At 38.0% G+C, this 12,540-nt stretch overlaps 1 protein-coding gene across 2 annotated transcripts in view; it reads left to right on the forward strand.

Moving 5' to 3' along the window:
- The window catches only part of LOC136879006 (DNA polymerase delta subunit 3), a 90,010-nt gene extending 83,042 nt beyond the window's left edge, over positions 1-6,968 (forward strand). For both annotated transcript variants that reach the window (XM_067152692.2, XM_067152691.2), the window contains exons 10-11: positions 161-337; positions 6,173-6,968. In XM_067152692.2, coding sequence (XP_067008793.2) covers positions 161-337; positions 6,173-6,405 — 410 coding nt within the window. In that variant the 3' untranslated portion in view covers positions 6,406-6,968. The remainder of the gene's footprint in view (positions 1-160; positions 338-6,172) is intronic.
- Positions 6,969-12,540: the final 5,572 nt, after the last annotated feature.

Raw genomic sequence — 12,540 nt, forward strand, 5'->3', positions numbered from 1 at the left:
TTCCTTTTTAAATGAAATCTAAAAAAAAATTATTAAGTAAATACAGAAACTAGTTATTACGGATGTGTAAAATCAGTATTCTCCTGAGTGTACAAATCATATTCCAAATGAAACCTTATTTGTGGATATATTAAGGCCCTGTTGTTTGTTTTACCTGCAGACATTTTTGGGAAAGAAGAAGACGACGGTGAGGAGGAAGAAGACAGACGAGACCTAGAGCCTGAACCCGATGACAGTGATGTCATACCATCCACACCTCAGCAGGAGCCGAACAGGGGACGCAAGCGTAAGAAGAAAATGGTGGATCGCACCTTCACGGATGAAGAGGGTTATATCAGTAAGTTCTTTTGCCCTGCTTTTGTGAAACAACCACTTGCTTTAACCCTCAAATGTGCAATTTATTATTTCTTTCAAATATTATGGTTTTTCATTCAAAAATAATACATTATTATCAGAAAAAAATAGTTTAAAAATTATTTATGTCAAAATAAATATTTTATTTATTTGAATAAGTCAAAATGTAGGACAGAAAACAATGTAGGGAGATATCCCAATTACATGGACAGAAGTAGAGCAAGCTCTACATAGGATGAGAAGTGGTAAGTCAGCAGGAGCTGATGAAATTACAGCTGACATGATTAAAGCTGCTGTTTCACCAGGAATATAGTGGCTGTATAGAGTTCTCAGAACAATATGGAAGGATAACGAAATACCTGAAGATTGGACAAAAGGTGTGATAGTTCCTATCTTTAAGAAATGGAGTAGAAGGAAAAGTGAAAATTACAGAGGAATTACCCTCTTATCACACAGCCTTAAAATTATGGAGAAGATCATTGAAGCCAGAGTAAGGTATATACTAGAGCCTATCTTAGAAGAGGAACAACATGGCTTTAGGACTGGAAGAAGCACAACAGATCTGATATTTGCTTTGAGGAAGTTGCCAGAGAAACACTGGGAAAGAGGAAAGGACCTAATTATTGTGTTTATGGACCTTGAGAAGGCGTATGATAATGTTCCTAGATCAACTATTTAGAAAAGTCTTAGAAAACTTGGTGTAACGGAGTACCTTATTAGGAAGATCCAAATGCTATATACTAATTTAAAAGCTTTGTCAGAATTGGAGATGGTCACTCTAAATGGTTCAATACAACCAAAGGAGTACAACAGGGAAGTGCCTTATCACCTCTTCTATTCATAGCAGTTATGGATACCATTTTAAAGGAACTAAAAGGAAAAGGTAATAAAGATACTCAGGCTATGGTGTTTGCAGACGATTTGGCAATATGGGATGAAACAGAGAAGGGAGTGCAAAATAATCTAAATGCGTGGTGTAAGAAGTTTGATGATTATGGAATGAAATTGAACCCATCAAAAACAGTAGCATTGAAAGTCAGCAGACATAATACAGAATGCAACATAAAAATACAGGACCACCAAGTTGAAGTAGTACACCAGTTCAGTTATTTAGGAAGCGTAATGGCTAGTAATAACAGAGCTGAGATAGAAATAACAAACAGAGTAACCTAAGGCTCTAACTTTTACAGTATCATTAGACACCTACTATCGGATGAGAAGGTTCCACAAAGAACAAAAATGACCCTGTACAAGTCATATTTCATTCCCATCCTTACATATTCTCTGGAAACCTGTGTACTAACATCAAAGGATTGTAGTAGGATTCAAGCCTGTGAAATGAAATTTCTTAGAACTGCCCTCCAAAAGACCTGACTTGATCCTGTGAAAAATGATGAGATCCGATCTAACCTAGGTCTAAATGAATCGATGGAGGAAAGGTCATCTAGACTTAAATGGTTTGGGCATGTTAAACGAATGAATAGCACAACGTTACCATCTGCTTATTTGGAAAAGAGAATAACAGGTAGAAGATCAGCTGGAAGACCAAGAAGATGATGGATGGACCAACTGAGGGAAGACGTGGAGATAAGAGGATGGAATTGGGAATCTGTCTTGGACAACGAAATGTTTTTGAATAGGCAACTTTGGAAGACACTCGTTTTCAAACACCCTACCTGGCTCGCTGGAAGGGCAAACCAATGATGATGATGAAGTCAAAATGTTAAGAGTTTTGAATGTTTTACATACGTATATGCAAATCTGAACAATTACTGTAGCTACTGCCACATTTCAGTCTTAGGGATGTCCTTGCTCACAATTTTTTTTTTTTTTTTTTTTTTTTTTTTTTTTCCTAGTGGCTTTACGTCACACCACGAATCTCTGAAGTAAACAATGTTATAACTGTTTCACTCCAGCTGATCAGCAAGAAAATTCATAAAGTCAAAGTTTTTTTGCTACACTGGTGACACCTAGTGAGTTTGTCTGCAAGGTACATTTGTAAACTCGTAAGGCAGATATAAGAAGCAAGTATATTCTCCTTTGCACATATGCAGTGCTGTGCATTGAAGGGATAATCCGTGAGGATCACACTTGTGATCATTTTATTGCGTACAGATACAGTAGAACCTTGATTATACATTCTTGGAAACTACGTTTTCCCGTATTATTCGTTCAAATTACGTGGTCCGCGAGCATCCTTATTAAATCACATTGTAAAAATCCTGCATTATCCGTTCCTCGAAGAAACTATTTCCCGGATCAACCGTTCAGAAATTTCAGTCCCATCAACGCTAAATCCTCGATTACGCATTTTTCAAGAAACTGTATCTTACAAAAGGATGGCTACGGCATACTTACGGATCTTGGTGTTGACGTCCCGTCATTGCGATAATTTGAGGAAGTACTGCAGCACTGAAAAAGCGATTGGCGGTGAACTTGCATAAGGGATCATCTTAGCATCGCATCGGTCTAGAGAGCCAGGAATAACTGCCGAGAGGATTCGTCACATTGACCATGCGTCACCGCTCAATCTGCAGGCCTTCGGGCGGTCGATTGGTGGACGGAAGGCCCATTGGGGCTGCAGTCTGGTTTGGTTTTGGGGCGTTTTTAAGATTATAAGTATACATATTTCATTTTTTGTGATGTTTAGCCAAATTGTTGATGGTTCATTCGTTCCCGGATTTTCCGTTTTCCCATGTTGTACATTTTTTTATTCGTGGTCCCTCCAAAAACGGAGAATCGAGGTTTCACTGTACTGATTTTCATGCCAGACTTCTCAATTTTTTCGTTCAGTACATCTAGTTGTTGTTGCCCTTTGCTTTTCTTTCCCCAGATCGCAACATCATCTGCAAATAGCAGTATCTTCATCTCTTTATCTCCATAGGCTTCCTTTGTTTCCTTTACAATTTCCTCCATGACCTTAATAAACAAAAAAAGGTGGCAGCACTCTCCACTGTCTTAGTCCAGTCTTATTCCTAAACCATTCTGTCTTTCCAACTGGGGTCAGTACAGTGGAAGCTGGATTATTCGTTCCGGGAAACTACGTTTTCTCGGATTATGCGTTCAAATTACGTGGTCCCGCAAACATAGTAATTAAATCACATTGTAAAATTCCTGCATTATCTGTTCCTCAAAGAAATGATTTCCCGGATCAACCGTTCAGAAATTTCAGTCCCATCAACGCTGAATCCTCAATCAAGCGTTTTTAAATAAACTGTATCTCACGAAAGGACGGCTATGGCATACTTATGGATCTTGGTGTTGATGCCCCGTTATTGCGATAATTAGCGCAAGTACCGGTACTGTACTGGAAAAGCGATCGGCGGTGAACTTGCATAAGGGACCATCTTAGCATCGCATTCAGGTGATATTGTTCAGAGAAACTCGGAAATCATAAAGCAGAGAGTGGCCACAAAAAGTCATTTTATTTGCGCTCGTTACATTTAGTTGGTCTGTATCATTTCCGACATCTCTACTTGAGTTAAAATTGAAATAATTTATAAATAGATTCAACCTATTCAATACAAAAGAATAAGAAATGTAGTAAATTACATTCCCATTTAATAATAAGTAGAAATGGTACCGGTTTCGACCCTAGTCCAGGTCATTGTCAGCCGATTAAAACATGAAAAACAATGCATAGGAAAAGGAAAAGATTAAGTACACTCCGGATCAGTAGAAGAGGCGATATAAATGAACGGGGGTAAACACTGTAAAACTCAGAAGAAGTAAAATTAAAGTCAGTCAAAAGAAAACAGTGCGCAATTCTCTGAGCGGCACACGCAGCGCTAGGCAAAGTCCCACAATGTTTACAAATAGCGTAGAACAGTTAAAAGAGCAAGTTTTTAAACACTGTCAGGCACAGTTACATCACAATCGAACACATACAAAGATCCAAGATCGTGCAGGAGTTGAAGACGAGTAGATCCATTGAAGCCACTTGCCAGCTCCCGGTAATCAACGCGACACATTCAATATCAGGCACTGTGGTTTCAAATGCCAAAGTAAAATGGAGAATAGCTTGAAGATCCAGTAATTTTCCTCGGTCGCGGGAAAGTAAGTATATAGATAAATATAATACAGTTCAATATAATTGGATAAGTAATTGTGTTCCTATAGAATACTTAGAACAGTTGACGTGAACGTGATTGCCTATTACTGTTTTGGTCCTAATATAAGACTGGCAATTTTACATTTTCGTGTTAAAATGTAAAAAAAACGCAGTCATTTTATTTGCGCTCATTACATTTAGATGGTCTGTATCATTTCCAACTCCTACTGACATGTGCACCGAGCGTGCTTTCCAGCTGAGCTCAAGGTCACAAATAACCGTAATTTCTGAAGTTTTGATGTTTTTTATCTCTTTCCAATTTGACTGGATTAGTCACGGGCAGAATTGAATATAGTTCATTCGAGAACTTTTGAGAATCGATACTTGCATTCAAAACCATGTTCTCGAGTTCAATGTAACCTTTAAAATTCGATGTAGGCCTAATGTACACAGTACAAGATTTTTAGCAGAAACTGGCTACGAACAGTGTACCGGAGACCAAATTGCAATGGAAGATTAAGAAAAGAAGGGATTTTGCCATCATGTTGCACGCTTTTGTATCTAATGTGCTTTATTTTAGTAGATGAGAGAATTAAAAACGACTTGTGTTCATTTGGCTTGGTGTTGTTAGATTTTTCGAAGAGTTTGGCTAATCAAAGTTGCTAAACTGAAAGAAGTTTTCATGGGAAACTGTCAAAGTTTTCCCATGTAAAATTGAATATAAAGTATCAAGATTTTGAACTTGCGTACCGGTAATTAATGTTTGATGCTGGTTTCGCCGTCTAACTTGCCAGCCTCTCATCCAGAGGGCTGAGGTTTGATTCCCGGCCAGGTCATGCATTTTTACCTGGATATAAGGGCTGGTTCCAGGTCCACTGAGCCTACGTGATTACCTTTAACTGAGGAGCTGTCTAATGGTGAGATGGCAACCATGTCTAGAGAGCCAGGAATAACGGCCGAGAGAATTTGTCACACTGACCATGCGTCACCTCGTGATCTGCAGGCCTATGGACTGAGCAGCGGTCGCTTGATAGTCAAAGGCTCATTGCGGCTATAGTTTGGTTTAATTTAGGAGTGTTTGTAAGATTATAATTACTGGTATACATATTTCATTTTTGTAATGTTTAGCCTAATTGTTGATGGTTTTCATTCATTCCCAGATTTTCCATTTTCCCGTGTTGTACATTATATTTTCATCGTCCCTCCAGAAACGGAGAATCGAGGTTCCACTGTACTATGCTAACACAGTTGTTGTACATTGCTTGCACCGTTTCTAACATTTCTCTTCCGAGTGTCTTTTTAACCATGGTTTCCCAAACCTTCTCTCTGGGGACACTATCATATGCCTTTTCTATATCTATGAAAGTCATGACCAGATCCTTTCCATACTCCCAGTTCTTTTCCATCAGCTGTCTCATACTAAAGATTGGGTCCACTGTAGATCTTCCACTCCTGAACCCATATTGTTCCTGTTGTAACTCTCCTTCAGTCTTTCTTCTCATTCTTCTTTCTAATGAACTTTCCAATGCTGTGTAAGTGATAAACACATGGGGCTATTAATTGTTTCCCCGTTCATGATCCTTCTCTTCTCTAATATCCACTTTTTGAGGGGACTGAAGTCAGTCTTATAGAGACAGTGTTTTGATGTTAACCATTTAAGCCCATATATTGGTCATCAGTTTTTAAAGATTACATGCTGTTTTTCTTTCATGTTTTCATTTCCTGATCTATTGATACCAGACATAACATCTCTTTGCATCTTTCCAGTTACTAAGAAGGAGTATGTGTACGAGAGCTGTAGCGGGAGTGAAGCCGAAGAAGAAAAGAAGGAAGACACTAAAGTTCCGCCAAAGGGTGCCAGCGAGACTGTGAAAACTGAAGTGAGTGTGAAACCTTCTAAAGGAGCTCCCAGCAAGAAAAACAGCTCACCTAAAAAGAAGCAATCTCCTCCGCAAAAAGCTAAACAAATGACACTTACAAGCTTCTTCAAGAAAAATTAATTATTTTCGCATTGTGAATGCACTGTTGCATGTAATCTCTTTAAAAAGTATTCCCAGACATTGACTTGGTGGCCTAAAGGAAGTATGAAACTGGATAGGTATACAAGTATCTTTTTAAAGTTGTGAATCCTGAAGGAAAAAAAACAACACATTTCTCTGTTAATGCAGAGAAAAATGTGTGTGGCTCTCTTTGTATTTATTTTGAAAGATTTGCAGCATTGTTATTATTTTTTAATTATTTTGGATAACTTTTGCTGCATTTGCAACATACTGAGATTTTATCTCAGTCTTTTGGAATGTATGTTTTGTGCATGCAATACGGAGGATTTCTTCGAAGTTAGAAAATATTGGTGTGCGTAGCACTGTTGAAAGTTGTCCGAACGTTAAACTAGGGAATAGCTGAACAGAATGTTACTTAGTTAATATTTTCGATATTTTGTTACTTGATTTGATTGATGCTACACGACCGAACTGCATTATGAATTTCATACTTGTTTGTTGATAATAACATGTCAGTATTGCTTTTGTAATATAACTAAATAGAATAAATATTTTTCAGTCAGTGTGTTGGTTTTAATTTTGAATTCAAACACCCTATCACATAATAGTGCTCTTGGACTAATTTAAATGGCCGGGCTGAGAGACTCAGATAGTTGAGGCACTTGCCTTCTGACTCCAACTTTGCAGGTGCGATCCTGGCTCAGTCTGGTGGTATTTAGAGGTGCTTCAATACGTTAGCCTTGTGTCTTTAGATTTACTGGCACGTAAACGAACTCCTGCGGGACTAAATTCTGGCACCTTGGCGTCTCCGAAAACCGTAAATGTAGTTAGTGGGACGTAGAGCCAATAACATTATTATTAAGTTAAATGTTATGCTTGGTTTCATCCCACTCAAAACTCTCATAATTGGTGATATGAGTTTGAATACTGTGTACCTCTAAGCTGACTTTGGCATTGCTTTCACTTGTTCCTAAATCTTCCATCTATCATGTTGTTGTGTTCTTGCCTTTTGACTTAGAATACATCTATCGTTTCATTCCAATACTGGTTCTCTCAGTAAGAATCTGTACGTTTCATAAGCGTGCACACCAAAACTCCGTCAGTAATTTCAGAACTATAAAAGCTAGCAAAAATATAATAATCTACTTTAAGGCAATGCATCTGTGAAAATCCTAAAATCTACAGTTTTCATCCTATCACCTTAGAATTTTGATCATTTAATATTAGTATCAGCATGATACAACAAACAAAGTTTCAAGTTTCTATCAATAACAGTTTTTGAGATATTCATAAATTTATCAATATTTTTAACAATTTTCGATGTATTTATAAAATGCTCCTCATGCCAAACGGCTCAACAGATCTGGCGTAAAATTTAATATTGGTTTTAAAAGACCAATATAAAAGAAGTGATGTGTGGGTTTTGACAAATTTTAATTACACTGAAAGGAACAAATTATTTCACATGGGCTTAACTTTTTATATATATTTTATGATGATCATGATGAGAAAAAACTAGATTGCCACTGAACTACTGCATGTATTTTAAAATTTGCACATCAGTTTGTTATTATGTTGTATCTGAAACTATCCTAAACGTTTCAAGTAGATTGATTGAAAGCTGTGGCATGAGGAGCATTTTGAATCTCGAAAAGTGCTGGAAAATAAATTCTGAGGAAAAAGAGATTGAAATTTTAGAGATGAACAATAGTCCAGTACCTGAATCTAGTTGACTTAAAACTCCCCAGCACCATATGTTGGACCCTCTGCTGCTTTCTTCCTGGCCTCATTAGCAGTTTAGAGAGTTTTAGTTTCCTTCGGGCTGTTTTGAACCCTTGTCGCCCAGACACTCCACTGTGGTCAATTCTACGCTTGTCCCTCATTACACTAATTTTCTGTCCTGAGCTGCTAACGGTACACCCCTAACATTAGCTTTTAGTTTCTCACTTTCTTCACAACCCATGTTGAATTCAGCAATTGCTGATGTTACAGCAATCTCCAGTTCTTTATTTGACATAAACACTTCCTTCGGATACTTAGCCCAAATTACATTATGCATTCCCTGGGCACAATATTTGGTGTGGGGATTTTAACTTCCCCTACTTGATCTTGTAAAATAGTACTTACATTCTTATTCCTGTTAAAAATTTCATTGTTTCACTTTATCCAACACTTTACTAGGTCTTTTCTTCCGGCGACGACAAGTCTCAATTCTTCTGCCCATTATGTACACTGATAATTACACAACTTCACAAATCCCAACCTCAAAAACTAAGCTGCGTGCACTAAGTAGATACTGTTATTGTTTATGGATCATTTATAATACACTTATTACAAATGTAACATTTAAGAAATACAGAAAAGCAGTGTAGGCCTAAAACACGAATGATAAACACAAAATGTGAGATCACAACTCTTTGTTTACATTCAACACATGGACAAGCTCCATCCTTGAAATAAGCGCCAATTCCACTCGATATATCGATAGTCCATCAGAATAGCCAACATAAAGACCCACAGCAACAAAATTTCTTACATCCAACCCGCACGCTCAATTCAAAATCTTCGAAAAACGAAAGATATTCATAAGAATAGTGTCGATGGGCGGCAACGCCCACTTGCACCGGGTCATTTAAATGGCCACTAACGGCTTTAAATGGCTGATATTTAAATAAAACAAAGCTCAAAAATAAAGTACAAGGTATAAACATTATGAGAACGTAAAAAACTAAAAATGGATTTTTTTCACAATTTTAACCAAATTTTACCGATACATTGCCTTAAAAGAGCCTACCCAAATACAGTAGAAGTCCGTTATAGCGAGAATTCATAGCAGTGAAAAATTTACTCGCTATAACGGATTGTCGTTATATCCGATTTTTGCATAAAAGTCGGAAAACCCTTCATGCACTTTAAAATCTGTATGAAACGGCAATCAGTTTGTTCAAAACTTGCGTTTCCGCAGATGATATCCACACTACAGCTTGTTTGTTATTTTTCGTAATCCGATACTACGTAAAAGTGTATGTTTAATTTCATTCTGAAAAAAATATAGTTCCGTATTTCTCCGAATCCAAGATGAACCCCACTTTTTCCTTCAAAAAATTTTAATCAGGCTCAAAAAGAAGTTTGTAAAATCATACAGGCCTACGCATTTTTAGACTATTTTTAGACACCGAACATTTACTTTCGTCACGCCGTATTTCATTTTTTTATGCGGCTGCACAATTATTCTTTATTTCCGCGGGTTAAGGGACCATTACCTTAACATTGGCATCATAATACCGAAGAGAACTCGTTGAAAATTTGCCGGCAATACCTATTCCATGCGTCTCTACAATACAACGATCCATCAGGAAATTATTCTTGCTGTCTATAAAACTGTTATTTTAACGCAGCGTCAGATATAACCGGCTACCGCTACACGCACGTCTCGCTTGTCGGGTGCGATCAAATTCAACAGCTAGCGATGTATAGGCCTAATCGCGAACGTTGAAAGTCAACGAACGAGTTTATTGCGCCACGGTATGGCCAACCACCCTTGCGTTTTTCGTGCACATACCTCACAATTTCATCATCGACTTCTTTAAAGCGTCCTTGTTGCGGACCACTGAATGCATTTTTTTGTACAGTACGCATTCTTTTTAGCTCTTTGTCTTCAAGCTAACGCCAAATATTGGCTTTAGTTAGGCCTATGCCGTATTTTCTTGCGGCTCCACAATTATTCTACATTTCAGAGTGTTTAATAAACATTAACTTAAAATTGGCATCAAAATATCAACTAGAACCCGTTGAAAATTTGCTGGCAATACCTTTTCCTCGTATCTTTACAATACAACTATCCATCACGAAAATATTCCTGCTGTCTATAAACCTTAATTTTGCTAAGCGTCAAGTACAATAGACGCGTTATGACTCTGCCACTGAGTAGCCATGGCTTTTCTAAGAATTCGAAGGGTCGCATGTTTTGATGCCATTCTGCAGATTTGAGAAACACACAGGTACTGTACACTGTACAACCGGTAGCGATGTGTAGTAAAGAGGCGGTCGTTTATTGTCAATGAGTTCTGTGTGCGTGTGAAAAGAAGCAGCGTGGTTACCGCGGTAGTTACCAGTGATATCCATTAACTCACTGTTAGGGCGCGAATGCAACAACCCTTGAGTTTTCGCATTAGATTCTGCGGGGAAAAAAAGTTTTGGATTCGGAGAAATACCGTATCACTCCAGAGATTTCTGTGGCAAACACCTCAGATTTCTTCTTCAAACAGCGTCACCTAACCTAACCGTATATGTAGCCTACCATGAAAACATATTTGAAACGCATGTAGAGAAATAACCTCCTCGCGAAAAATTTACATGTAAATATCCGTAACTAGACGCGAGAAGATATGAAATATCCTCTGAAATCAGTGATGTACTCTGCCATATCTTACGTAATTTCCGTATATAACACTAAAATTAAGATATCGTTTATTCATTCTTTATTTTTACGAGTTAACAACTGCTATCGGCCACGTTATTTACGCATTTATTACGAAAACGTGTTATACTCTTTCATTTCGAATTTTCTTTACGGAACAGCTGTCGACGGATATTATTAATCGACTCCAACATCGCCTTCGAATGCCGACGAGAGAAATCGCTAGTGCACATAGCGAGGAAACGATGCCGAAGGTAATCGATCGCATGCAATATCATCGCTGGGGTGCATAAATATTGGTAACGGAAAAAATCATGCGCGCTTAATCACTCGTAATAACGGATGCGCCAGTGATAGGGTTCTCGCTGTAACCGAAGGACGATACACAGTTTAATATAGGAATTTTGAAGGGACCGGAATAAAGTCGTCGCTATAACGGAGTTCTCGTTATATGCCGTACTCGCTATAGCGGACTTCTACTGTAGTTTTCAAAGTCTGATGACACAATAGTGAGCAGTGTGCATATCTGACATTTTGTGGTGAATTAAAATATCTTTGGTACTGACCCCAGTTTAATGATTGGTAGTTAATTTATGACAGACTAGTGGAATTAAAAGAACTTTAAAAGAAATTAACTGAAGTAGTGCAATAAGATTGTATTAATGAATTGTATCTTTGATATAACAGAACTAGTGACAAAGATTACCCATTGAAGGTACGTATGTTTGGTTATATTTTCCAATTTTTGGGTCTTATTTAGCCATTTTTAAGAGCAAATTTTCCTGCATAGGTGGGTGATTTTTAATTGCTAAACATCCAAAACTTACTCATCAGTATAGAAAAATAAAATGGGGATGGCAGGAAGGAAATCAGAATGGAGGAAAACATATTATTTGGGCACGTTAAGAGGACGGAAGGAAGGATACCAAAGCATACGATGGAGACCCAGATAAAAAGAAAGCGTACAAAAGGGAGACCCAAACTAAGATTGGTGAAAATGTTCAAGTATAGTATAACTAGAAGAAACCTGGACTGGAACTCGGTTAACGAAGGAAAATGATGATTGGGTAGAGGAAGATGGAAAGATCCCATAAAGACCTAAACCTGATGTTTGCTGGGCAAGGGAAATTGAAAATTATGTAGAAAGTTGGAAACATTAAAAGAAACACATAACAGGTTAAACAGTTACAGACCAGTCTGGGAAGAAGGAGAAATAAAAAGAAAGAAAATACCAAAGTACAAGCACAATCTCCAGGGACTGATGAGGAGAGAGCCAATCTACGAAGGTCGATCAAATATAAATGGGATTTTTGTTCCTGAACATCAACAGTTGGTAGGACTGGCCCCACGCTTCTGCTATACTTAGGCGGGACCATTAGGAGTGGGGGGTGCATGCTGTTAAATATTTCCCGCCGTTTCATCAGTAACACTCACGACGTTGGAGCGAAAGGTGCACCCTCGACTGCGCAACGCATAATTATAAAATTTCTTGCTCGTGAAGGAGTTACAGTGGCAAAAATTTGCCAGAGATTGACCGCACAGTTCGGTGATCAAACATAGTCAAGGATGCGTGTGTTTGCCTGGCAATTAAAAGTTCAATGAAAGACAAGAACGTGTGGAAAATGAGCAACATGATTGCCATCTTCGGACCAGCATTACAAACCAAAACATTCATGCAGTTAAAGACATTGTTGATGACGATCGACGGGCTAGTG

The sequence above is a fragment of the Anabrus simplex genome, chromosome 8 (genome assembly GCF_040414725.1).
Source record: "Anabrus simplex isolate iqAnaSimp1 chromosome 8, ASM4041472v1, whole genome shotgun sequence".
Lineage (NCBI taxonomy): Eukaryota > Metazoa > Arthropoda > Insecta > Orthoptera > Tettigoniidae > Anabrus > Anabrus simplex.